This window comes from Tetrao urogallus, assembly GCF_951394365.1.
Source record: "Tetrao urogallus genome assembly, chromosome: 17".
Lineage (NCBI taxonomy): Eukaryota > Metazoa > Chordata > Aves > Galliformes > Phasianidae > Tetrao > Tetrao urogallus.
In genome coordinates, this window is record NC_136830.1 from 5,762,765 (window position 1) to 5,789,390 (window position 26,626).

Genomic DNA, 26,626 nt, shown 5'->3' on the forward strand with positions numbered 1-26,626 from the left:
CCTCAACACAGATGTAGTGCATCTGATGTTAACGTGCAGTGCAAAATCTTAGGATTGTGTGCCTTCTTAGAAAAACTGATGAATGGGGATTAACTGAGTCCAATCAACACTGATAAAGTTCTATCTCATCAACGCTATTCTACAAAGCAATCTCAGCTGAAGTTTTATTGTTTGTACAGTTAACACTGCAAATTTCACATTAAGCTGTTAAGTTAGAAAATGAACACAAAGGAAGATACCTGTGGTTTTGAAGTCTGCAGTGAAACACTAAGATTACAGAAAGAGAGAATGAAGATTATTTTTTTGAAACTTTTGCTGGAAAGCACTCAAATATGTAAAACTCACTTTTGTTGACTGCTTTATAAAATCTGTAGCAATTTCCACAACTACTTTGTAACCACAATGCCGTGAAAATCAAATCTCTTCCTTCCTGGGGAAGGCAGATACGTTACAAGTACTGGCTCTTGGGTGAAAGAGGCTGTCATACTGAATTGTGCAAAACTTCTCTAAGAGGAACTTGGGTAACTCCATAGCAGGTTTTCAGCTCTACAGCAAACAATTCCCCTGACTGCAATGAAGTGCAATTAGATATAGCTATCAGACTCAACACTGTTACAAGCTTTTAAGTCAAAACAGAAAACAGCACTTAATCTTTTATCTATGGTAACATTTGGAATGAAATGAATTTGCCCAATTTAATAAAGATATCTACTAACAGACATCATTTACTATACAGGTTAAAACCAGTAACTTTTAAATACACTTCTTTGGTTGATACCTATTTAGGCTCTATGTTAGAGAGCTCTCACAAACATACCAAACCACTGCTAGGATCTTCCCAGCAGACAAAATTAACAAGCTATCGTTGATAGCGATTTACACATTTGCATAGTTAAACACTTAAATAACTGAATCCATAATTATATAAACACAGTCAAGGCCTTTCAGATTCTTGGAATTGTCTTGATCTGTCAAGCAAGCCTATCTGAGAGTAAGGGGTGGAAGTGGAATCACAGGCTTATTTCAGAGGTTTCCTGCTATCCAACACTTAAAAGTTTGGAACCCTTCAATTTCTGATTGATTCTCACATATTCTAAAATGACACTTAAGTTCATGTCAGTCTTCCCGAAGATAAGGGTCCTCACCTGCATCTGTACTTCCTAAAGTACCCTGAGGCAACGAAGATTCCTCTCCTTGAGCTTTCAGGAGCTCCTCTGTTTGAGCTTCAGCTAACTTGGTCTCTGCCTTCTGGGACAGCTGCCGTACTTCTTGCACCTGTGATTTGATTAGCTGGATGTGGCTTTGAGCTGTCACCGAGGCTTGATCTGCACCTGAAAAGCAGTCATTTAAATATATAGGGTTAGAAGAGAACTGAGCAAACCTTCAATTAAGGAAGGAAATGTCTGTAGTTCTCACCTGCTTTGGTAAGTGTTTTGATGGTTCTTGGGCTATGTTAATGCTAAACGCATTTACTGTTGATTTACCTTAACCAATACCCTACCTGAAGATTTTTGTGCCCTCCTAATTCTTCCCTCCCAGCCAGGTTTCAACCAGGATCCAATCAGGCTGATCAGCTTGTGCTGCCGGGCTTCAAAACGAAGCCCTGCCCACTCATTGCCGCAGGCACTTTTGGTTCTTGTGCAGTAGTCGAACCGACCATCATCTGAGACGCTGCTGAACGTAGAAACTCTGCGTTCCTACAGATTCTACGTCTTTTTCAAGTTTCATCAGGAAATCGCACCTACACAGGTAGGCTGTCCCTATGTATTTACTGTTTTCCTTCTTTCTCTGCCCCAATATTTTCTGATCTGCCCTAAGTCAGTCCGTAGCTCAATCTCAGAGCTATCAAGTCTCTGCATGCTTTTGTGAAAGCTTTTATGTACGGAGAAAACAAAATTTGTATCATAACTGAGTGAAAGGTAAATACTTTCACTCTTCAGTAAAAGAGGATCTAGCTAGGGGCACCAGCTAGGCTCCAGGCATTGAAGCACGTTTGAGCACTGCATTTGAAAATAACACTTTGTCAAATATTTTCTGGCATGGTTCCTATCAATATAAACAATATATGAAGTTTCCAGCCCTGGTTCCCAGGACATCTGTACTAGAGTTGTAGCCAACAAAGTAAGTTCTTAGCACCACTAACAACCAGCATTAATTCTGAATTGGTACATTATTGGAATTTATATTCCCTCTCTTTCCCAACTCCATTCTCATAGAATAAATACTGCCTAGATGTTAAGTGAAAGATTCTCAGTATTTCTGCTTGAGCATACCTGATTGATACGCAGCTTCTGCTGCCATCTCTGAAAGACGTAATGCTGTCATCCAGCTGGATTCTAGCTTTAGGTATTCTTGCTGTTTTGTTGTCATCTAGGAGTAAAATGATTATCCAATTTGATATGAGAATATCTGAATGCTGTTCCAAACCGTACCTCTGTGAAAAGGTGAGCAAGTGACAGTACAGCTTTCTGAGAAAAGCTGAAGAGGCAAATTGCTGACTGTGATACAAGTTGCAGCTAGGTAAGTTCCTCAAAGGACAACCTTGTAGTTTGTTTAGAAAATGGGAAGGGTCTGTGTCTTTGTATGGAACGGATAAGGCATGTGCCAGGAGACTTTGTATGGAATAGTTAGGGGAGGTTCCACCAGACACTGTGTTTGAACAGATACGGTTCCAGGACTCTTTGTATTGAATACGCATGCCCCTCCAGGAAGACCTCTGAACATGTATCAACTGAAGGTCTTTTTGTGCAACATATGGGAAGGGTAGTATCTGCCACGCACCCAGTGCTGTTAGTAAAGAATTCCTACTTTGTAACACTCCAACTTAAGACTTAGAGAGTTTCCTGATTGACTGTTTTGCGATAACAACTGAAGGGAGATGAAGGCTTACATCAACTCTGGCTCCTATTACCACCTGCCAGACTGCATCCACTTCGTCTGAGTTCATCTTCCCAAGAAGATTTGTGTATTGCTTGTAGAGAGACACCAACGTATAAACTGCCTGCAAAGGGATCGTTTCACACAGTTATGTGAAAATCTATGGATGTTGGCTCACTGTTAGCTGGTGTTAATGAGTCATAGAAAGCAAAAGAACTAACCTGGCTGTATTTAATCTCCAGTATATGCAGTGGGTAACAAAATCGTTGAATACTTCCCAAGGTGCTTTGCTCTTAAGTTTGCTGTTAAACATGTTGAAAAAAGCAAGGAGTATACTCTGACTCGAGCACCAGAACTTTGATGCTCCAAGATTGCACATCATCATGGGCTTCTTGGGATTCAAAGCATGCAACCACTCTGATTTCCTGCTCTGAAAGCCCACTGCTTTCTACCTATGCTAGAACAGTTCCTTGCAGTACCACAGAAATATATTTGTACTGGGAAAAACAGAAATATGTAAAAGTACATTAGCCCATGGAAATTTTGGAGATACCGATACAATTTGCTGTCTGCCTACCACAGGGCCAAAGTACTATTCTTCATATACTTGCCATAGCAATGAGGCAATAATACTTGTGAAATTGATAAGGAAGGAATGCAAATACTCCTTTCAAATTAGCACTTCATTCTAAAATTAAAATTGTATCTTGTTGTTTCAAGTTTAAGTATGGCTTATTCCATTCTTCTGATGAAACTCAAATTTATGGACCTAGAAATAGGCACAGAGAGTAAATAAAATATAGGGCAGCATATCCTACGTACTCAATGTGCAGAAATCTGATAGCTGCCCTTCCGTTCTGCTCCAAGTAACTGGTCTGATTTTCTTCAGCCCCAGTTCTGAAACACAAGTCCCTTCAACTTAAGTTCAAGATCAGAGGAAAGGTCTAACAAACCTAAAAATAACTTTTAGTGTAGTAAGACAATAGTGAGAGCCACTCCAGAATTTCCCAGGGACCCGAAAATCAAAGTGCATAATCTCTCATCTTACCTTTGTATACTCTGTCAGTGCTTCAATCAGTGCGTATGTTGTTTGAGAGAGGAGAGTGGAAGTACTGTCTGTTACCAAACAAACGGCTCTCTTAATCAAGGCGTCGTTACTGAGAGAAGCTGAGTTCTGTTTCTGAAATACAACAAGTTTGCATTATCATTACACTGACTTCCATTTATACATTATTGGTAACTAATAATAAGAAAAAGCACCACTGCTAATCACAAGGCTGGACAGCCTAGAGCAAAATACTAGTACGAATTTCTCTGTAAAACAAGGCCTTTTTTTTTTTTTCCTGCAAATTTGTTACTGAAGGTAAACATTGTCTTTCTCATTTCTTTAACAACTGCAAGGCATCAACAGCTGTGATCCCTAAGGCAGAACCAAGAAGGTACAAAGGAAAGCGTAAGTACCAGCTTATAAAATGCTAAGTTTTTGAGTATTTGGGACATATAAGGAAGGCTTTCTAACACGCAGGGCGGCGCGTCCGTGACCGGAGCTCCCTTACCTCCACGACCGGGACAGCACACAGCGCAGCTCCCAGCCCTGCGCCCACCGCGCCGTGCCACCGCCCGGCCCCACCAGGAAGGCAGCGCCTGCTGCTGCTGGCCAGCGCGGGGCGGCCGAGCCTGGAGTGCGAGAAACAGAGCGAGCAGTTACAGCAATTACAGCAATAACAGAGCAGGACGATCTGCAGCAGCTGGGTGCGTGACCCAGAACGGTGCTGTAATCACAGCCGATGGGCACGCCGGTTATCGTCACGATGCTGAGGTATGAAGGCAAGAAACAGCAGCTGGGCACAGCGACTGTTTGTCTCACCGGGTGCCAACGCATCGCTAACACTGGGTAACACCGACAATCAAGGTCTAAAGCGTGTTTAAAAGCGGAATTATTTCCCTTTATTTTCTGAAAATAACCGGTCGGTTTTCCTCCCACGCTGCATGCTCCTAACCCAGGTGGGCACCGCCGCCCCAGCCCGGCCGCCCGTAAGCGCGGTACCTCAGGAGAGACCGCCAACCGCGCAGCCAGAAGGACCGCGCCGCCATCTTGGGAGTGGGCGGTACGCCGGAAGTGACGTCACGCCGGGGGGGTTGGTGGTCCGGAACGGCGCGTGCGCGGAGGGCGGGCACGTGGGGAGGGCGCGAGGCGCCGTCATGGGGTAACGGTCGCTGTGTGGCGACCAGCTGTGCTCGGCGCCGCGCGGGAACGTTCCCGCCGCGCTCAGCCCTCGCGGTTCGCACACGCTCGGCTCCCTCCCGCTCTGGTCCGTTTCATCTTTACTTTTCCAGAGTATGTGGTACTGCTTTGTCTCTGGCTAGATCTACAGCTGTGGTAATCCCCAGTGTTTCCAGTTAAGGTTTCCCATACAGTCACACGTGAAAGGCCTAATAAGATCAATTAATTCTGTTTGCACTGCGTGTACCAGAAATTCCCATCTGTTCTCTGTGAGACTCAGCCGACATAGTCCAGTTTTAGCAAGGCAGGGCTGCAGCTCTGCCACATCCTAAAGCTTCCCCTGTATTTTAAGTATTTACTGAAAATCACTGAGCTTTAGAATGCCAAATGGCAGCACTGTAGATACGTGGTTTTGCTGCTCTCCCTCAGTGTACCTCACAGAACTGTAGGAAGCTTTGTGCAGGATTGCTGCATCCCTTCCTTTCCTGTGGGTCCCTGGGGTGGGGAGGGAATCCCTGGGCAAAGCTGCTGTGAAGGCAATGCCTGGGAGGCAACAGAACTGGAAAGAGCAACGCAGAATGGTGCATTCATGTAGATGGTATTTCTTTTAATCTTTCTTTTTTACATAAGAAAATAAGATTGTGATGAGGTGGTAACGGAACAAAATGCTTGCAGAGTTGGTGCAGGAGGAAGGGGCTGCCATCCTGTGCGCTGAGCAGATGTGTGGGACGAGCTGTGCGGTGGAGCCAGGTGCTTCTGGGCAGCCCAGGACTGCAGGAGCAGGGAACAAGTTGTCACTTGAGCACCAAGAAATACGTCGTCCAGCCAGCCAGCAGGAGCGCTCCCACCAGCACGGTGTAGCTGAACAGCACAAACGCCAGCAGCTCCCGCAGCACCTTGAGGAAGTGGATGGCAAAGGAGTCCGGCATCGTTCCCTGCAGCACCGTGGTGCAGGTAGGGTGTCTGGGGATGGCTGCAGCCGTGCTCCTCCCCACTCTGTACAAAGGAAAACCAGAAGGATAGAATGACGTCTTTCCTAGCAGGATGGTGGAGCTTTAGGGAGAAGTGGTTGTGTTCAGGAGAGGTAAAGGCCACCCATCCTTTTACAAAAGTTGTTCATTACTGAAGTGTCACATTAGACTTGTGCAAGCTTGTTCGGGTCTTTGCAGGGTTACCAAGCTGTGCAGTGTTAACAAGGAGTTAGAGATCTGATCAAAGTCTCTAAATCAGGACTGGTTTTTAAGCAAATTACAATACAGATGCACGTATGGTGTACTCTGTTGTGCAGGCACAGAGCAGTGGCCCCAGTTGAGCTAGATCCCAGTATCCTTCCCCCGTGTCAGTGGCTGTGCATCCAGTAAGCTTCACATGCCAAGCATTCACTGATGACGTATTACCAACAGTGTGTTCTGATCAAAGTGGTCAATGCCTTCAAGGAAGCCACCATTAATATTTAATGATATAATTGCGTCTTAATGGAGATACTGGCACAAACAGAGCCTTTTGTTTAAGAGAGAAGAAAACTGGGGCTTAAATGCAACTTCGCACAGGCAAATATTTCTATCCATCTCAGCTTAAAAATAACCTTCAAATGAGAGACATAGGGTGAGACGGTACAGAATTCATCTTCTATCTGTACTTTAAAGTTATAGTACATGGTGATTTAGAAGTTGCTTGTTTGTTACTTTAATATAAAATCTGAACATTTCATGAAAGTTGCTGACTCCTTAGATTTAATACAGTGAAAACCTGTCTAAAAAATTCTCCTGTCTCGCTGAGTCACGTTATTTTGGTCAGAGCCGTGCCTGATCTAAGGTATCCACACTCTTGGTCAAGCACATAAATGGAATTTAGAACCAGATTTCAGATAAAGCTAACCTAAAAAGATTCTCATCTTCTAAACAGTCTATAGCCAGCAAAAGCAAATTGAATTCCTGTCCTGCCAATTTGGTACATATTTTTAAGAAGCACTTGTGATGAAAAATCCACGTTTTGATTAAAATTAAGTCACTCTTTTGGTCTTATTGAAGACCAATCAGATGTTTCCTTTCAATCTCAGGTGTATGCATATTACAGGAGTGCTTACATTTTAAAACCAGCTGTGGTTTCCTAGTTGTTCAAAGTTTCCTATTTATAGTCTTTACACGACTTTTAATTGTCTAAAGAAATACTGACAAAGACATGAACTGCTTACCCAGGTAGATGAGTGGATCTGCTTCGACAAGTTCCTGTTTCTCTCTGGTTTTGTTGTGCCGCCGTCCCTTGAATTCCTGGCTTCTGGCTTGTGCTGTAGTTTGATCCCCTTCTGATCTGCTCATCCAGGAGCCAGGAGTAATGAGGTTGTACTTGCAGCCCACGAGGACTAATGCACTAGGTGTGGTCAGGACCAATTATTGTATGACAGAGCGCCTTTGCGGCGCAGCAGCACGGAGCTCTCTGAATCGCCCCCCTTCCCCGGAGAGCTTTTGTCGACAGCTTTCTGTGAGTTGAAGCACCAGGCTTTCCCAGTGTTACCAGTCAGAGCCTCCATTTGTTTATATGCCTCTTTTTTTTTTTCCTGTAATGAAGTATTATGTCATCTAATGCTTTTTATGCTGCAGCTCGGATATCTGGAAGGCTCCTGTTCTCTGAGGGCCCGGTGCTTGTGGGGCACTGCAGGAGCAGGATGCTTGCATGTAGCTGGGGGTTGCCCAAGGTCAGCAACGCAGGTTAAACTGTGCACACTGAACTGCACCCTGTTATCTAAAGAAAGTGAGCGCTGAAAACCGTGTGATCTATATGTTGATCACTGCCTCACAGCCTTATCTTCACCCTTACACACACAAAAAGCCCTCCCCGCCTTTGAGAGCAAGATCTACAACTCACTTGTGGCAAGGGGGGGGGGGGGAGAGAGAGGCAAGATGTAGATTTATTTTTAGCAAAGCTGCTTTTTGATAATGCTGTATGAAATGTGAAAGTCTTTCTGAGTGGAGGTTGGGTAATGTTTTCTGTTTTTGCTTGTAAACCAGACAAATGCAGACAGCAGAGAGAAGGAAGGGTATGTACTGCAAATCAAATCTCTTACCTACAAAGATATTATGATGTAGAAAATGGCCCCTTTATTTAATTAAGCTCTCTTGTTATCAAATTATTACCCGCATGGTCAGCAAGGCCTTGGACAGAAGCAGAACATAATCAAGCTGCTCAGGAAGCCTGTTAAGTAGTAATTGCTCCTCCAGAGAATCGATCAACGTCAGGATGGCTTCTTGTTGTTGACTAGTTGCAGGAAGAGACTTTGTTTAGTTTGTGTAGCCACGTGGCTCTTGCTTGTTGGTCGGGCAGGCAACAGCCTGCAAAAAATATGCATGGTGTCATTGGTAAGTTAAAGTTTACCAAGTATTTGGCACAAAGTATTTTTTTTTAATGTAAGTAGGTTTTGCTTCTAGTGTTGCTAATGTATTTACAAGTCCAAGTGAAAAGGTAAGCAAGCTGTTGAATTTATGCTTTGTATTCTTTTATTCACTTGTGTTGGGTCACAAAGCAGCCTGAGCAGTGCTAGTCATTGCCGTGTGATTAATTTTTGACTGAAATGAGGAAAAAATGGAGGTTTTTTTTTTTTTTTTGCAACACATTACACATCATGCAGGATAACAGAGCAGAAATGTTTGCTAAGAGAGTGATTTAATGTGGGTTTGTTTTTTTTTTTCATAACTGTGTAATAATGAAATTCAGTGTGAAACAGAGTCCTCAGTGTTTGCTGTGGAGAGCGTGAGTACAGCGTCAGCAGCCAAAGGGAAGGGCAGACAGCAGGGCCTGCTCTGCCTTCCCAGCCACCAGCCATAGTGAAGCACACTCTTGGAGCCAGAAGCTGCCGCTTGTGTACGTTGGCTCAGCAGCCCCAGCCCCCAAGACCAAGGAAAATTCCGTTGTAATTTCGGGCTCTGCAACAGCAAGTACCACAGTTTATAAACTGAACACAGGAAAACAAGAAAGGTGTCTGTTTTAAACCTGCTGCTTACTGGTTTACTGACAGCTATTTTTGGTCTGCATCCCATGTGAGCAGTGCCTGTGTCTGTGTACCTTCAAACACGTGGCACAGTGATGCAATTCACACTCAGGAGTTGCTTTACAGGCAGGTGGGGGTTATACCTGGCACAAACAATCCACCTCCCACTGAGCCCCTCCCAAAATGGCTGAAGTAAAAGACTGGCATTTCCCTAGCAACCTGGCTGCAGTCGGTTGCGTCCAGTCTGTGCTGCTGACGTGCATGTTTGTAGTTCAAGATTTAGCTGTTGCTGCCTGTGCAACAGGAAGTCCAGTGAATGTCCTGGCCAAGCAGCGTGCAAGATAGTGGACTTAAATGTGGCCTAGAAGTAGCTAGCCCTAAGAGACAGCGCAGTACGGGTCCCTCACATCACCAGCTGCTTGAGGGGCACTGAGGATATGCAGCAGCTGAATAGTAGAGAATGTTCTTGAACAGCTGGGTGCAAAAGGAGCCTGTTACCTAATGCTTTCTGTTTCATTTTGCTACTTTGTGAATTGTGCGTCATTGCTTTTTTTGTCCTCAAACTGTACCTAAAGGTTTGCAGTAAAAGAAGTCAATGCTTCCTCTTTACTGCATCTGCATCTTTCTACTACAATCTTTCCCTTGTACAATCGGTGTTCAGGGATGTGAGAAAACTCAGCTGTGACCTACAAGCCACAGAGACCAGTGATATGAAATCAGGACCAGATGAGACACTGCTTCCTGAGCCTGTTAGGAAGAACAAAACTGAAAGAAAAACGGAAGTGGGTTGAGCAGGGCAAATTCCTCTGCCCCAGCACTTGACCATTGATTCATACTGCAAGCAGTTACATCTCTTTCTCCCATTGTTTATTTCATGGTTAATGTCTTTCAGCACCACTGGGCTACTACAAGTTCCACAAACAAACAGTGGGAATACAAGTGCAGAGAGGGAGGTGGGAAGCTGCATCATGGACTGGTCTCAGGAGCATGCCATTCTTCTTGGGGCATGATTCCTTCCTAGTCAAGAGCCCCACCAGCAGGTGATGCACCTGTGTCACACAGGGCTGCTCAGTTTCACTCTCTCTTGCCATAGTTTCTAGAAAGGGGCAGGCTCTAATTTTTCCATCAAGGATTTGATCCAGGTTGTTCCATTGATGAGTTTTGTGGTGGCAATGACGTACTCTGTGCCTCCATCTTCCATTTGAGATAGAAATCTCAGTGCAGCTATTTCTGCATATGTCACACCTCCCAGGAAGAACACCAGCGTGACTCGGTTCTCACCGTGCTGACCTGCACATACAGAGAAAGACAGGTTGCCTTTCTTTTATTTTCAATCTCCTATCCATCAACTGTCAGTCCAACTCAGACCGTCCTCAAACTAAAGTAAATTTAGGAGCTGATTTAGAAGAGAAGCCTATTGGGCACAGTAGCAGACAGCAGATGCAGACTCCGCTGCCAGCTCTGCAGTCTCTTTATAGAATGTGCCTCTGTCTGGCCAGGCTTAGTACTAACAGAGTGGTGCTGACCTTCTTTGTACTTAGTGTATGAAACACTTCTATTGTAATAGAAGGGTTTTATACACTGATGAAAAGTTAAACAATGTACAACCATATAGTATTTTCAATAGGCACGGTGCTGTCGGTTAATAGCAGGCTGAGTAGGTGAGTGGAAGCTTTAAAGAGGCCAAAAAGCTATCCAAAATGAATAGATAAAGTAGAGTGAGACAGAAAGAGGAGACAGATACCTGGACTTTCCCGGCCTTGCTTTCCATTTGCCTCACTCACACTGACAGAGATGCATATGCCTTTAAGAAGTGTGAAAACAAAACACAACTTACGCTTCTTCTGAAGGCCGGTCGGTAGCTGCTGCCGCTCCTCAAAGTGGGGTCCTGGCAGCATTTTTAACACCTCCTCTATGCTCCGCCACCCCGGCCTTGCCAGCAGCTGTGCCAGGCGCACGCTCAGCGGCGCGTAGCCACTGTACACGTAGGAGATGTCGTTGGGGTTCTGCAAGGGAGAGCAGAGAGTGAGCAGCACGTGACTGCTACTTCATGCTGCAAAGCCGCCCCATGTGCAAGTTTTCCTTCTGCACACAGTCCCGTGGCGTTAGATACAGCTGTCGCTGCAGGAGCATCTGTTTACCTGCTCGTTAACATCATCCATCCATAAGCGCAGGGTTTTCCGGATTGTTGGGTAGTTATTCCTACCACTTGTCTGCAGCTTCAGGAGCCCAGCCTTCTCTAAGTTGTTTAAGGTCAGTATATGTTCATAGCCGTAAGTCTGCAACATGAAGTTGTTCTTAATGCTGTGCCAATAATCTAGGAGCACAGTGTTCAACATTTTGCCTTCTACTTTTTTTTTTTTTTAATCTAAAAGATGTTTAAGGTCCCAATATATAGTGTGTATCCCACTGAGAGCATTTAAATCATGACTGCAAAACACTTAATGATACAACCCTCTCTGTACATACTGTGTAACAGATTTAAGCACCTCCTGCATCATAGCTGCCAGCCCAACAAGCCTCAGCCTCTGCCTGTACACACCTGAAGTCATAATACTGCCCTTCTACAAGATGCATCTGTCTGTAATGCACAAGCTGTAGAGTGGAGGCTTTGGGGTAGATTTTCTTAGAAATTTATCAATGCAAAAGTTACAGCCCAACCTGGAGAATTTCTCTTTTATAATGGTCCAGAACTTTCTGCTTCAGTCCATTATTGCATACAGATTGCAAGCACACGAGACGTAGGATCTTGATTAATGAATGTTTTTGAGCAATGCAGTCTTCAATATAGTTGTTAACCTATTAAAACAAAACCAAACATAAGCTGTTAGTCAAAGCCCGGTTAAAAGCAAAAAGCAGACCTGGAAAGGAAGATCTAGTTTTGACTAGTGTCTGCAGAAAGGCAAGAGAGGAAATGCAGCTGCTCTCCAGGCAGCTCAGAACCACCTGTATAACAGTGATCAGCACTGATTGCACTAAGCACCTTCCTCCCAGCACACAGAGCCCTGTGCACAGAGCTCCACCTGAGCACCTGTGCTGCAGGCAGAGGGAGGGAAGCAGAGCTTGGCAGAGCACACAGTGCAGGAGTGTCTCTGAGTAGGACCAGTGATATGCACCACTTGGAATAGTCTGCTGCAAACACACAAGGATACACACAAGGATGGAGCCAGACATTATCCAGATAAAGTGTTTTCTCTCTCAAAAACAACAACAAAAAAAGGAACAAAGAAAAATATATAGATAGTTTTTTTGAAGAGTTACTGGCTGTCATCATCTGCTTACCTTATCTGTGTCTATTCCAGACATGAACTCCTGTTCTACTGTTAAATTATCAAAAAAATCTTCAGATGCTGTGGGAAAAGAATAAAAACCAATGCAATAGCAACTGACAGCTAATTTTCTACATCTAACATTAGCAGAGATGCAGAGTGGAACAAACACCATTTTTGTCAAGGAAGTGTATTTTACGTCTTACTACACTCCAGTTAGTCAGACTGTTCAGCGAATGAATACTCACTGGTGATGTCTTTGATGAGTTCTGCAATGGAGGTGTGGTTTGCCAGAGAACTCCTTGCTGCCTGCATGTGCGGCAGCTGTGACACAAACTGCTTAATCTCTCCAACAGTTTTTGCGTGGTGCCTTTCCTAAAGAAATAAATCCATCGCTAAGGTTAGGTGTTGTTCAGATCAATCAGCCACCCACTAACTGGGCCAGTCTATTATGGAACACAGTGCAAGAGCAAACACCGTTAGAGATGTACAGCATTTTGTCAGAAGAGTTGCACATTTACACTAAAATCGCAGCATTACCTGTAACAGTGCTTTGATAGAAGAGGCAAGTCATAATACAACAGGAACAGGGACTGTTTTTTTTCTATTATACCATGCTGCCAACCACCTTTCACAGACCAGCTGTGACTATCTGTTCCTCAGGTTCCCTTCCAGGAACAACTACCTTTTTTACGCAGACAGTTTTCTTTACCAGCTGCCAGCAGACAGGTCTAGACAGATTTGCTCTAGGCAAATGCAGACAGAGATGGGGACATTTTCCCACAAGGAGAAGCCTGCCTTTCATTGTGCCTGGCTGCAACAGTGTCCTAGATTTGGGGCAATGGTCAGACGAAACACAATGCAGACTTCAGCTCTCAGAGCCGCCCAGAGGTCTGTATTTCATGTGGGCTACATGCCTCTTGCTGCAATTTAGAATATAAATAAATTGACACGTGAAGAATTTAAGTAAGTGGGCAAGTGCAGGCAGGAGAGTGATAATGAGAAGCCTGCAATCTAAGAAGTCTTCTCCTGCCAATATGGTGCTGTTTCATTATCACCTATTACCTCTGCCAATTTTCTTTCCTCTTGTTAAAATAAGTAAGTAAATTAAAAGGCAGCAGTACAAATAATCCATCTTTAGCACCATCAGCACTACTGCAGTAACAGACATCTTCTAGGAGATGAGGCTAAGCACACACTACTTCAGTTAAGGTATCACTACTTCTTAAATGTGGCAGAAATGAAGAAGCAAAGTCAAAACAGCAGTGTTCTCTGGCTGGGGATCAGTCCTGGCAGCAGCTCAAGCTGCCAGTCACAGCCCTGCTTAGCACAGACCGTGTCTGTATCTGATGTCAGGAACGCCCGAGGGATGCATCGTTGGATACAGGCCTCACCTCAAAGGCTGCTGAGATGATCTTGGCCTTCTTGCTCAGCACTGACCCCACAGCATTGAAGTTCTTGTCTCGGATTTCAGCATACAGCTCCTCAGCTGAGTTCAGCTGGAGTTTTTTAGGCTCTGTGGGGAGATCTTTGCCACCCTCGCCTTGCTTCTTCGGGGCAAACTTCTCAGGAGGGAGTTTCACGTATGCTATCAAAGGCAGAGAAATAACTCTGATAAGGACTTCACCAGTGTAAGTTAACAAAGCACGCTGGGAAACCTGTATTCTGAGCTGAAAAGAGTTCTTGTCAGCAAAGCTATTATGAACGTCAAAACTACTTCATACGTGCATGTTAATTAAAAGAGAGCCTGTTGGTACTCACATGGGGACCCAGAGATGCACATTTATCAAAAGCCAAGCACTAGGTACCAAAGAGGCTTGGAGGCAGCCCTCCAGCCAGTCACCAGGCCAGCATAAAACCTGTAAATGCCTCTGGAGTTATTCTGCCTACTGCCCAAAGAGAAGGGGAACACCTTGACCGACCTTTCATAAACTACTTTCGTTTCCCTCAGTGTGCATCGAGGGAACCACCCAGGCTGGATGGTGAAGGCATGCACTACAGTTTCTGTTGACCAGAGGCTCCTTGACCTGCAGTACTCACTATTCTGAATTCCATAGATTTCATCAATCAGCCCTTCGTATGTCAGCTGCGTGGCTAACGGTGTCAGCAGATCAACATTGCGGTCCAGCAACAAGAGGGTATCAAAGACTGGAAATATGGAGTTCTGGCTTCCAGGGAACTCACGCTTCATTCTGATCATCATGTTAGCCACGTGCTGAAAGGAAAACACATTGGTCTGTCAAGCCACAGCAGATGGATTTGACTTCCAGGCTGTACAGGTACGTGCAAATATAGGGGCACAATCCTGTATAAAGGAAGGGAACAAGAGGTACAAAGTGGCAGTCAGGTGGGAGCAGGACAAGACGAGAAAACCAGAGCCCTTTGCTGCTACTCTCTGCTGCTTAGCAGGGCAGCAGCTGTGGCCAAAGCACTGGCTTCCTCTCAAGCTGCTCCCTCATTACAAAAGGTACCAATTAAACTACAGGCTAATCAGAAAGGAGGAAAAAAAAAAAAAAAAGCATGGCAGTGAAAGGGAGAGAGAAGACAGTGCATGAGCAGTAGACTGTACATTTCCAGCTTTATTCAGCCATTCTGATAACGGAGTGGCTAAGTGTTAAACTCCATAGGAGGAACTACTGAAAGCACAAAAGAAGCATACTGAAGAGCAGACCCTAAAATCAGATAACCCTTCTGACAGGGAGCCTTACAACACAGCAGTAATTGTCCTTTTGACCAGAGATAACGACAACCTGGCGGCTGTGATCCCAAAATTCCAATACTACGAGAATACACATCTGGATTGAAAAACGAACTCCACAGATAGCATTTAACAAACTCTCGTTCCACAGGACAAGATGTATTGAGCAGCGTTTACCTTACCCGGGCACATTCGCCCTTCCCAAAAATCTGGGGGATGGTTCCATAGAGAGCCTGCAGAGTCATCAGCCCCTTTGCTGCGTGGTACAGGCTTGTCTGGTCACTCTCCAGGTAACATTCCTAAACAACAAGGAGGATTCGATGGAAGGCGTCCACCCGACACAGCCGCTTCTTCCGTGCAAACGGATCAGAAGAGACACAGGCCAGGGAAAAACCTAAGGCCATAGGCAAATACAGACCTTATCTGTGCTGTTAGGTAAATCACTTGATACCAATCACTGTGAAATGTGCTACTCCTGGTTTGACAGAAAGAATGAAGAGAGCCAGACTAGAACTGCAGCGAGCCTCTACCAAGGCCCATGTGAGAACACAGTAGCTCAGCACAGCACTGACAAGCAGCTGCAGGCCCTCCTGGCTATGTTTGCTAAAGCCAAGACAGCAAAGAATATCTCTTGAAAGTTTCTGTCCTAGGGTGCAGTTTTCTTAGAAAACACGCATAATTTGTAACACACACAGCACTGCACACAGCTTTTCTATTGCATGTTGACGTGAACTGTGCTGGTTCTTTGTAATGACTGATCATTTTAAGCCTTGTGAATGAATGCCCGATTTGTGAAAATAGCACTGGTGGTTAATAGCTAGAGGGATGGGATGCAGCTTGACTGTTCCTGCAGCGTTTAGTAAGACAGCAAATGGACGAGTTCAGGCTCAGTTCAGCTCTCAGAACTAAGGTGCATTTGCTCTGCAGGGCCTTCTGCTGTTTGAGAGCCTCTGAACCTGACTCCAGGAGCCAGCACAAAGCAGCTGCCTTAAAGCTCTTACCTTGAAGGCGCTCTCAGACTCCATGGACAGCAGATCCCCATCGAAGGGTATCAGGTCCAGGCTGTACTGCTCCCGGTGGATGAAGGACCCCAGCACACCTTGCTCCTTCAGCCACTGCTCGCACAGCAGGCTGCGGCGCGGCACGAAGAGGATGTGGAAGTCCCTCTGGGGAGAACGGCCTCTGTCTTCCCTGGAAGAATCACGGCAGGGGCACAGCAAACAGTCACAACATCACTCGGCGGCACAGCCAGCCGGCACAGCGCGGGCTGAGGGCACTGAGCTCAAGAAACCTGCGTTCATAACCTTCTGTTTCCGAGTATTTGAAATGTTTGTTACCCGGCCTTTTGGACGCTCAGCCGCCGCTCTGGGTGCGGGCGGGGCAGGGCGAGGGCATCCCGCGGCCGTACCTGCGCACGTTGTCCGTGATGATGTCCATCAGCTCCAGCCTGGGCCTCACGAAGAAGATGACGTTCCTGACGTCAGCCTGGGGCAGGCGGCCCGGCTTCAGGGTGAACATCTTCTCCACCTCGTGCTCCTGCCGGGAGACGAAGCGTCAGCCGCCGCCGCTGCCGCCACCCCCCCTTTCGGAAACCACTCGTGATTAAAGAAAGACGCTCACCTTGAGCAGCGAGTACTGCGCGATCAGCCCGAACGGCCCGGTCAGGTACTCGTCCCACACGATGGCCTGCGGAGGGACAGAGAGGCGCTGGACCGCGCCCTGCCGGCTCGGCTCCCCTCCCCACCGCCGCGCCCCGCACCTTGGAGCCCGCGCACTTATCGAGGAACTCGCGCAGCTCCCTGCGCCCCGCCTCGCGCAGAGCCGTCAGGTTCACGCGCCCCGAGCTCAGGTGGGCCGCCATCGCTCCCGCCCGGCGGCGGCGGTCAGCTGATGCATCACGTGACAGCCGAGGCGGTGCCGGGCCTCGGGGGCTGCCCGGCCGCACAGCGCCCCCTGGTGGGCGCCAGGGGAGACGCGGCGGGACGCGGTGGGCGGCGCGTACGACGCTAGGGGAACCGAACAGAAGAGAGCAAACGCTTTTTTTTTTCTCAAAATATAACTTTAATATATATATGTATATACACACACACACACACGCTCACTGTATAGAAGATGAAAGAATGCCGAAAAAAAAAAAAAGGCATGCCTCAAACTGTTTCAGGTGTACGCAGCAGATGGGTCTCTAAAAAGCCCACAGCAGCGCCTTACCCCGTCTGCACTGCACACCCGAGGCAGGGTACTGCAGCCCTCCGGGCCAGAGGCAGAGCTGGAGGCCAAGGGCACAAACTGCAAGCGAACAAGGAAATGGAAATTAATACAACATAGTTCTCAACCCAGTCCAGTGTCAAAAAAAGCTTAAAAATCTAAATGTACAAATGCAGCTTTAAAATGGTTTAGTGCAAATATGAAAATTAACAGCATAATTTTAAAGTATTTAAATAAGCTTTAATATAACTATAGTGCTTTGTTCCTATACATGTTTTCCCACCAATAGATCCAACAGCACGGGGGCACAACGTGTTAGAGCTGAAACAAACCCAGAGCCTGGGAAGAAACAGCATAAAGTCACCCATTAAATCATTTATTTATACCTCACTTAAGTTTAATAAAGGGAAACGGGGTACTTATTAGTGGAGGAGGAAAATATTTATGAATTTACTGACTCTAAAGTGGATGGGCAAAGGGAAAGGGAGCAAGGGGGTCAAGAAACACCATCCCCTGTTCTGACATTCAGCACACAGAAATGCTGGTTGTGTAAATGTCCGATGGGCACGCAGACAGGCCGGCCCCGGCCGCGTGCTGTGTCAGAAGGTCTCGTCGTCATTGCAGTCAGCTGTCCAGTGCCCAAACATCTCGCAGGTGTCGCAGTAGGGCCGCTCCTCCCGCCTGCTGCCGTGGTATGTGGAGTGTGGAGGCTCCTCCAGCATCTGCGCCTGGGTCGGGCAGTCCTCGGTGTCGTGGAGATCAAAGCAGCCGCAGATGTCGCAGAAGAGGCGAGGCGTCTTCTTGGACAGGCCTTCCTCCTCACTGCAAAACCAGCACCAGCGCGTGTCAAACAGAGCAATTATCTCTCGTAATTCTTTAGGTAGCTCTGCTTCCCTCCCGGTAAGCTATCTCACAATTACTGAACCTAAGAAATACCACGCTGGTCAATAAAATATCGTTACAAAGACTCTCCTGAAGATCACAGTACCCCACGTTCCCTTACACTACACTGTTCACTACACAAACTGCTCTGTGTAAACATGTGCACACATAGAGGCGTTATCTGAAAAGAAACACAGTGAAGCTAGTTTCTGTTCTTCATAAGAGAGATCAGAACTCACAATTTATGAAGTAGGTTTTCATTCTGTTTCTTGGACTGGATCTCCCCATCTCAGTGTAGATAATGGCATCTTAAGGGCAAAGACTCTTCTATGAAACTTGGAAAGGACTGACTTCAACCAAGACTGACAACAGATACGTTACAAGACACCAGCGCTTGTGGCAGGTGAGTACTGGGGATCATTTTGCACCACCCAGCACCCTGCAGTAATAGACCTAAATAGATTCAGTCTACCTAAACTCAGGAGGAAACTATGCATTTGTTGTGGCAGCTGAAACCAGGCTGACGTGTTGTGCAGCTGACAGAACTGACTCCTACCAGCACCTCCTAGAACACAAGCCGAGACTTCCCATTAGGATTTGTACCTGTCATAGTTGATTGTCTCCTCTTCATTGCCATTGAGGGCTGCTTCACACATTCTTTGTATTTTCAAGTTCAATTCTTCATTTCTCCTTTGCAGATCTACTATCACTGAATTCAGGAAGTCAATCTGTGACATTAAAGAACAAGAACAGTCAGAAGGTTGAGGACTGCATGTCCACAGAAAGCAAACACCACAGGAATGGCCCCCAAAATGACAGATGTTAATGGGTCTCAACCCACCACCACCAGATCAAGCTCTTTTTCTAAGGTTACTGTTTCAGCATGAGAGCCAGCAGTGTAATTCTGATCAGAAGTACATCTCTGTTCCTCTGGACCTGCTGCTCAAGTGGGTGCACCAGGGGCTGCCATGTCACTCCCTGAGCTACCCCAGTGGTGGCAGTGAGGCAGCACAGTGCACCCACGTGGCATTTCCTGAAGCAGTCTGAGCCACTCAGAGATCAGCAGACAGCACTATGAAAATACTACTGGCAGTAACCAAGTAATGCTTGGCAAATTGTCATTGTGCATAAAATAAAAGGCAAGAAATGGAACAAACCTCTTGCTGATCAGAAGAAAGCATTGTCATCAGCAGGTGAATTCAGGGAGGGATAAAAAAAAGAAATTGGTGGTTACTTAATTGGTTAATTGCACTGCTTCTGACCTCTGTACAGACTGTGTCACCAGTAAAGACTTTTAATCAGCACGACCAACTCCAGTGATTTAACAGCACTGCTATTCCAACCATGCATCCTAGGCCGTTGTTGTCACAGGCAGCCCTGTTGCACTGCTTTCTTTCACATGTCCACTATGATTACTGTATCCTTTCATACACATTTTTCCTAAATCTGTTTGAATCATATGGTAACAGAGCAGCTAGTTCCTACCTCTACTTCTCCTGCTTGCTTCCTCATGTTATTCTAGCCATTGACATTTCCCCTCAACAGCAAAAGGTGAAAACAAAAAACTGTCTATTGTAGTCCTGATTTCCAAAATGTGCTAAGAACTGTATGTGGGAGGATTGCACTGTGCCTATAGACACACTGCTGTTTTAGCTCACTGATGTTTCAGATCAAATACCTGTTTATCTTCTGCACTTTCATCTTGAAGTAGATTAGCAGCAATATCACCTTTAAAGAGAAACAAAAAAGCGAGGCATAAACAACCAGTAATTCAAAGCATGAAACATCCATGGCTTAGTCAGAGACTGAAAATAGCGGGCTATCTCATTTTAACTATGCATCTAACAGCTGCAAAATCTGCAAGATTGAAGCTGACAGCACAGAGAAATGAAGAAGCTCTCTCTTTTACCTGAGGGGCTAGTTACAGTTAATGGCTGTTCGCTTTTTGCCTTGAGTTTTTGCTCCAAATTCTTCACCTTTTCCTCAAGTTTCAACTTATCAGACTCCAGTGACTTAACCACTGACTGTAAGGTTTTTGCAGAAGCATTTTCTCCACGGAGCACCGTGATCTGCAACAGTCATTAGAGAATGTTTAGGTCCTCCAGAATGAAATGAAAGCACAAAGGCAACATGCTAAGTGCTAAACTGCCACCACAAACACAGGCCAGCACTCACCTAACTGGGCATACACAGACATCTAAAGATTTAATTCTAAGATTTAACTATGCTAAGTTAATAAAGTAAAATAAATCAGCCAACTCTTCAGCTACAAGTCAGACACTGCTAGCCATGGGGTTTTCCATAGGATTTTCCTGCTTTTTCTCATTTACCTCATTTCTGAGTTTTTCCAGTTCTTCATCTTTCTGTGTGATCAAGGCACTAGTGTCACTGATGGATTTTTGTAAAGATGCTCTCTCTTCATCAATTTCTTTTTTCAACGTTGATTCTCTAGAAGAAAACCAAACACAACCAGGAATCATCTCAAGAATAAGTTAATGCTGTTGCCTAGAGAATAATTTCAAGTATTAGGATACCATAAGAAGTTGTTCTTCAAAACAAAGATCAGTTCTGTACGTAACTAAGGTTTAGTATCTGTATAAACGTGTCAGATGTCACAACTTTGGAAACAAAGCAAGAAGTTTACCTAGGGAGCACATGCCAGAATCTGCATATCATCGTATCCGTTTGGATTTAAAGAAACGAGTTAATAGACTGAGGAGACACAGGATAAACAAACATGTTGCACAATGTTCCACCAAACCTAACATCAAAGTTTTGTTACTTCTTGAAAATTATTGACAAGCAACAAAACATGCATGCAAAGCTCATTATACAAGTTGTCATGCAAAGCATTGGTGATGCTGGAAATATCAAATGGTCCTCACTAATTTCAATAATGTTATTTCCTGAAACAGATACTTAGAGTGTTTATAGGCTTTTAACAAATCCTGTTTCACAGAAATCCACGTGGGATTTGTTTTACTTCATGAGGGGTTTTAAAAAGAAATCCTCCCAAGCAGACACAAACCCTTTCTGCGTACGCATGTCCTGGCTTCCCAGCTTTTTCAGTTATCTAATGAAAAAGAGCGATCACTTCTGCCCACATTCCCTACCCTGTCAGTGTCCTTAAGGCATCACCACAGTGATGTTCTCACATTAACACCAGCAGGTCTCCCTGGAAGTCAAGGATACGCCCCGAAGAGCAGCTGTCCTCTGAGGGAAGGACTTTTGCTATTGAAGTTCTGTACAAACTAAACAGGTTTTTGTTTAAAAGAATAAAACCAAAACAGAAAAGGCCACCAAAAAACAAACAAACAAACAAAAACTTGTTACTCCATAATCTGTGTTTACTTATGTAAAGGAGAAATCTGCTTTTGAAAGCACCACCAGTGCCTGGCAGCTGACTGTCAACTCTCCAGGCCCCTGAAGCCAGTTCTCTATGTGACTGCAGACATCTCCATGCAGATGATTGTGGTCTCACCGCTCAGAAGTTAGCTATTTTTCTTCTTCCAGGCTCTGAGAGCTGATGAGAGCTAAGCTGTCAGAATGCGTATCCACAGAGACCAAACAACACAGAGATTTCATCTCAGTAAGTACATAAAACTATGCTTTCTGTGCTGAAGGGACAAAGAGTGGAACAATCCTTGTGGGACACTATGCTGCAGGTAGGGGACAGCTGACAGGTCCAGGCTGAAATTCTTTATATCCACAGTATCTACAGTTAGTGAGAGCCATGATACCCAGAGCGTGAAATACAGCAAATCTCACTGACTTGATAAATGGGAAACTCAACAAGGAGGGCACAGTTAACGTAATTCTTCCATTGCTAAGGTTATACTCAGAAAAGAAGCAGCAAGTGGAGAATCTGGGGTTTAGAAAAGCTGGTGCAGCTACCAAAAAAGAACCGAAAGGTTGATTTTGGTCTATTTTTGCAATGAGAGAATTTGATATAAAGAGAAATGCAACAACAAGCTGCAGATGGCACGATCTTGCCTTGAATACAAGTTATTCTCCTGTTAACAAAAAGGGCAGTGGCATTTAGCAGACCTCCTCATTATCCTTTATCACATCTGATTCAACAGAGCATTTAAAGCATGTCAGTCTCAGTGTTCTTCAGTAGCATTGCTCACACACTCTAGCCTAACCCATGTTTTTAAATGCCAGGGGTGTGGGAAAGTAACCCTGCAAATGTCCAGGAAGCTGCTGCCCTCTGCAATCCACAGAGCTGCACTGGGAAAGAACATCTGCAGGATGCTCCTCACAAGCTCCCTCCTACCTGACACTTTGCCCAGGTTTTCCTTTTGCTCTGCACACCGCATTAAAAGGCAGATGGAAACCCCAGTGACTCATCTCATGCTCAGGAACTTGCTATTGAGCCACTGTTTCAGCTGTTTGGTCAGATCCTCATCTTAGAGATGAAGGCCAGACATATGCTTTCTGTACAGATATGGTGGATTGCCATTTGTTGGCCTTGTAAAAAGGAAGCACAAGAATTCAGGCCGTTGGGAAAGGTAAACAGTTTGTAAGCATATAAATATATATTTATATATAGGAGTGAGAATACTGTAACGCAAGGGGAAAGAAATAAGAGAGGGACAGAGGAAAGAAAACAAGAGGTGGGGGGAAAGGTTCTCATATTATGCATTGTTTTTTTTCCTTTACAGAGCAGTGTCTGCAGAAACAATCCTTTACAGCTCTGGTTAGAGGCCCTCTAAAATGTGCAGACTGGACAGCCTACAACTACAGTGGGTAGATCTCACTAATTACTTATACTTGAGTGGGGATCACAGCTCACTTCCAACATCAGCAGAGCCTGCCCCACTGATACCCTCAGCACCGTTTGCACTGCGATTCAGATGAGAGGCAATACATTCTATAAGGGGAAAACGGAGGCAGTGAACTTAAACTTCTTCCCTGGAAGTCCGTATTCAAAATATCTGCTTGCCAATAGCGATTAAAAAAACCCTGTCGGTTCACTTCACGTGCCAATTCAGAATTTCACTTTCAAGAGGAGGTTAAAGCGCGTTTTGAGCAGTGTGTGGAAGTCATTGGAGACAGGATTTTTTTGTTTGTTTTTTGTTTTTATTGGAAAAAAAGCCCATCACCCAGATTCTTCCCTTACTACAAAAATCAGACATTCTAAGAATGAAGCAGGTACCTTAAAGTGCTACTGGGGAAGCTTTAAAAATGCAAGATAACAAGAACCAAACGTTAGAAATATGGAATAGAAATGCCAAGTACTGTAAGGAAGAACTAAATTTGCACACACCCATGGGCTTTTTTTTTTTTTTTGTAAAAAATATAGACTTTATATATATTTTTATATATATAGATATATATATAGCTGAGTATTTTACAAAACAAAAGCAAGACACCAAGGGACAAAGGCAGCCAAAATATGTACAACAGCTATACTTAAAAAAAAAAGTTATTTATTATAACGTGGATAGACTTTCTTTAGTCTTACCATTAAAGACACACAGATATAGCAAAGGAAGCAAGGGTAGGAAAGGGAAGAGAGAGGAATGAAATGAGTATCGATAAATAGCGCAAGCTCAAAGACAGTAAGACAGTTAGCAACCCACAACGACCCTATGAGCTGAAGTAACACAGAACCCCATCAGATCCATAGCTACTGATCTCCTGTCACTGCTAGCTGAACTGTTTCATGGGCAGTTGTTAAATTCCTGTGGGTGGAATGGAAGGAAGATCTGCTGGAGATCTAACCTAACTGAGATAAGCAGATGTCTCTGTTTCAGTACTTCAGATTCTTAACACAAAAGGAAGAAATCACTGCTCAACACCAGCTTCAGTAGAATTCAGGAACTTAGAGACAAGTTTTTTTTGTTTCATTAGTTCTTCATTCAGTCTGCTTTTGTTGGCAAATAAGACCATATGCTTCCATTTAACCCCTCATGGTCTACAGTTTGCTCCAATGACTCTGACTTGATTCTTGTTTTATCTTTTGTATTGGAGTTTATTCAACACCAAAGAGAAATATCATTAAAGTCAGTTAGAAACTTGGGCATCCCATTGTAACCAAAGGTGAGCGAAGGTGGATGGACCTGACAACCCTGAAAGTACTGTTAATGTTCCCTGTGACGATCTCATATTCATGTTGGCTATTTCAGGCAGTTCACACAGAGTAAAAACAGGTACAGAATTAATTATTATTATACAGAATTACAGAATATACTGCTGAGTATACGTGTGGTGCAGACGTGACAGATCCAACTCAGAAGGAAAATCAGAGCCGCTCTTCTTGCTCTTTACAGCTTACTCTAGAATTTGTATTTTAACATGTATAAGTGGCATTTATGCTGTTATACACAGCTACAAGCCCTACGATCCAATTCGTGATGCTGCTTAAAAATGCTGAAACTTCAGCTGCTGACTTGTCCATCCACTAGTATAATGACTAATAGAACTGTTGCATTCTCTAAGAAGGCTTTAGCTTGTGTAATATCCTCTGTGCATACTGTCCTTTAAAAGAAGGGTGAGATGTAACAGAGGATGAATCACCTTCCCCCAAATAACAGATTATTAGGGAATAAAAACAGGCTGTATAAATACTGAATAGCCAAGGATGTCCATGAAAGCTGGAGTGTTGTAAGCACAGGAAATTCTAACAGGCTTGTTTGTTTTTCTTGGAATGCACTTGGTGTCATGGAGATCTGCCTCTTTTTCTAAGAATTTATATAATTACTTTTGAAAAGGCGACATTTTTCTGAACACATTCTGGTGTGCAGCCAATTAGCTTTCCCTATTAACAGCAGGAAGGTGGCACGTTTTGTAACTTGGGACCATTTACTGAGCAGCAGTTTACAAATGGATGCCCCAGACAACCAGGACAAATCTCCTGGTATTAAATAGCAGTGCTGAATGAACTGCAATAACTACAGATACAGTGAGATTCATATCTCAAAACAATCCAACAAAGGCTGAGCAACAGCCTTTACTTATTTATTTTAATATAAATCCTTATCATCTCTGTATTTTTCTTCCTTAAGAACCTGACCGGGGAGGATCTGTACCCATGATATTTATCAGACTGATGAACAATCTACAGAGGACCAAAGATGAACAAACTAAAGAGGAAATGGTAACTCCTGCTTGTTTTCTTATATTTTCTTGTATTAAAAATTACATTTTCATCTCCTTATTTATAAAGAAATATGGAAGAGAAGACATGATCTATGAGCCCGGGCTGCATAAAAACCTCAATACTTTTAAATATGACATAGTAGAGAAAAATCTTGGCTTTTTTTTTTTTTTTTTGGATAATGTTTTGCCAAGTTTTCTGTAGGACTGTACAGTTACCAGCATCAGAAAAATACCCTTACCTCTTTTTCATCTCTAGTAACTGGTTATTGAGTACTGATCTCTCCTCTTCCAGCTAAAACACAAATACAAAAAGCCCACAGTTAATACATGAAGGGTTATTTCCTTATTATAATATATCAGAATATCACGTTCATAAAACAATATGGGAGAGGCTACAGAGTGCACACATCCTTACGGTGATCGATTTTCTTCTAGGCCAAAGCAGGCACAGACACAGATCATTTAGTGACCAGTGTTAGCTGGTGAGGGGCCATTACACCTTTAAACTGTTTTGAGGCCCTGAGCCCCGTGCACACAAGAGGTGTGAAGCACAGCAATAGAACTCCTCTTGGCCCCAGGCACACCACACAGAACTGTAAGTGTTCCCAGCTGTTAAGTTTCACTCTGTATTGATGAATTACTGGATTTGTTCTCATTTGGACCTGGATAATTGTACTATTGAATCCCTGGATTTGCTATTGTAACAGCCTGGATACCAGTACTGATCTGTACTGGTTTCTGTACCACTGTATAGAGATGAATTATTTATCCCAAGAGCTGTTGTCTGGTGTCTGCTAATGCATCTCAAACCTGTGACTCTGCAGGGCCCTCAGAACCAGCAACAACTTCCACTGAAAGTGTCCCTGGGGCAGGGTCCAAACAGACAACAAGCACACAACCAGCAAACCAACAAAATCCACCAACCAGAAGTAGCAACCACATCAAAACCACAGAGCCCCAACACAGAAGACACACTGAAGTAACTGAGAATGTTAGAATTAAGTATTTTTAAGGTCATTCTTTTTTCCCCACCACTCCATCTCTTTCCTCTCCTTTCTGCTCGCTCAGTGCCCATTCACCCCTGAATAGCCTTCAATGCTTGTGAGATGCCCCACAGCTCGGAGCACACACCTTGCATCCCTCATCCTTTTTATTTTCCTGGTTGGCTGTGGAGAAATGACAGATTTTTGTGCAGAACAAGACAGACGTGGACATCAGAGACAAGTAAAGGACAGCAAGATGCTAAGTCTGCTCTCTCTTGCCTTGGAGCAGGCTCCTCATGTACCTTTAACAAAACATGGTGCAGCTCAGCTGATTGATGTTTCTACAGTTTTCCATTGAAATTTAAATGCCTGGGCCTGTCTGGAGCTCCTGAAATGCCA

General features: G+C 44.4%; 4 protein-coding genes across 4 annotated transcripts in view; all 4 read right to left on the bottom strand.

Annotated features, from left to right (window-relative positions):
* Window positions 1-1,116: 1,116 nt before the first annotated feature.
* On the bottom strand, window positions 1,117-4,971 carry DIABLO (diablo IAP-binding mitochondrial protein; the record flags this gene model as incomplete). The annotated part of the gene is given in 7 exon segments (XM_079543659.1): window positions 1,117-1,331; window positions 2,274-2,370; window positions 2,891-3,001; window positions 3,926-4,057; window positions 4,434-4,552; window positions 4,555-4,691; window positions 4,925-4,971. Coding segments are annotated over 7 exon segments (858 nt in total).
* A 924-nt stretch (window positions 4,972-5,895) lies between these two features.
* On the bottom strand, window positions 5,896-6,030 carry LOC306952884 (uncharacterized protein; the record flags this gene model as incomplete). The annotated part of the gene is made up of 1 exon (XM_079543660.1): window positions 5,896-6,030. One exon carries the CDS (start codon window positions 6,028-6,030, stop codon window positions 5,896-5,898), a length of 135 nt encoding a protein of 44 aa, XP_079399786.1.
* Window positions 6,031-10,182: 4,152 nt separating this feature from the next.
* VPS33A (VPS33A core subunit of CORVET and HOPS complexes) lies at window positions 10,183-16,914 on the bottom strand (the record flags this gene model as incomplete). The annotated part of the gene is made up of 13 exons (XM_079543926.1): window positions 10,183-10,376; window positions 10,924-11,092; window positions 11,228-11,365; window positions 11,748-11,885; window positions 12,369-12,436; window positions 12,604-12,730; window positions 13,750-13,943; window positions 14,396-14,570; window positions 15,236-15,352; window positions 16,055-16,244; window positions 16,462-16,589; window positions 16,674-16,739; window positions 16,813-16,914. The coding sequence occupies 13 exons, from the start codon at window positions 16,912-16,914 to the stop codon at window positions 10,183-10,185; spliced, it is 1,806 nt and encodes a 601-aa protein (XP_079400052.1).
* Window positions 16,915-17,857: 943 nt separating this feature from the next.
* Window positions 17,858-26,626, bottom strand: part of CLIP1 (CAP-Gly domain containing linker protein 1) — a gene marked incomplete at both ends in the record, with an annotated part of 52,157 nt that continues 43,388 nt past the window's right edge. The window contains 7 exons of the mRNA XM_079543854.1: window positions 17,858-18,080; window positions 18,744-18,868; window positions 19,819-19,868; window positions 20,050-20,209; window positions 20,471-20,588; window positions 23,299-23,319; window positions 25,484-25,536. Of these exons, the coding sequence (XP_079399980.1) occupies window positions 17,858-18,080; window positions 18,744-18,868; window positions 19,819-19,868; window positions 20,050-20,209; window positions 20,471-20,588; window positions 23,299-23,319; window positions 25,484-25,536 (750 nt within the window). The remainder of the gene's footprint in view (window positions 18,081-18,743; window positions 18,869-19,818; window positions 19,869-20,049; window positions 20,210-20,470; window positions 20,589-23,298; window positions 23,320-25,483; window positions 25,537-26,626) is intronic.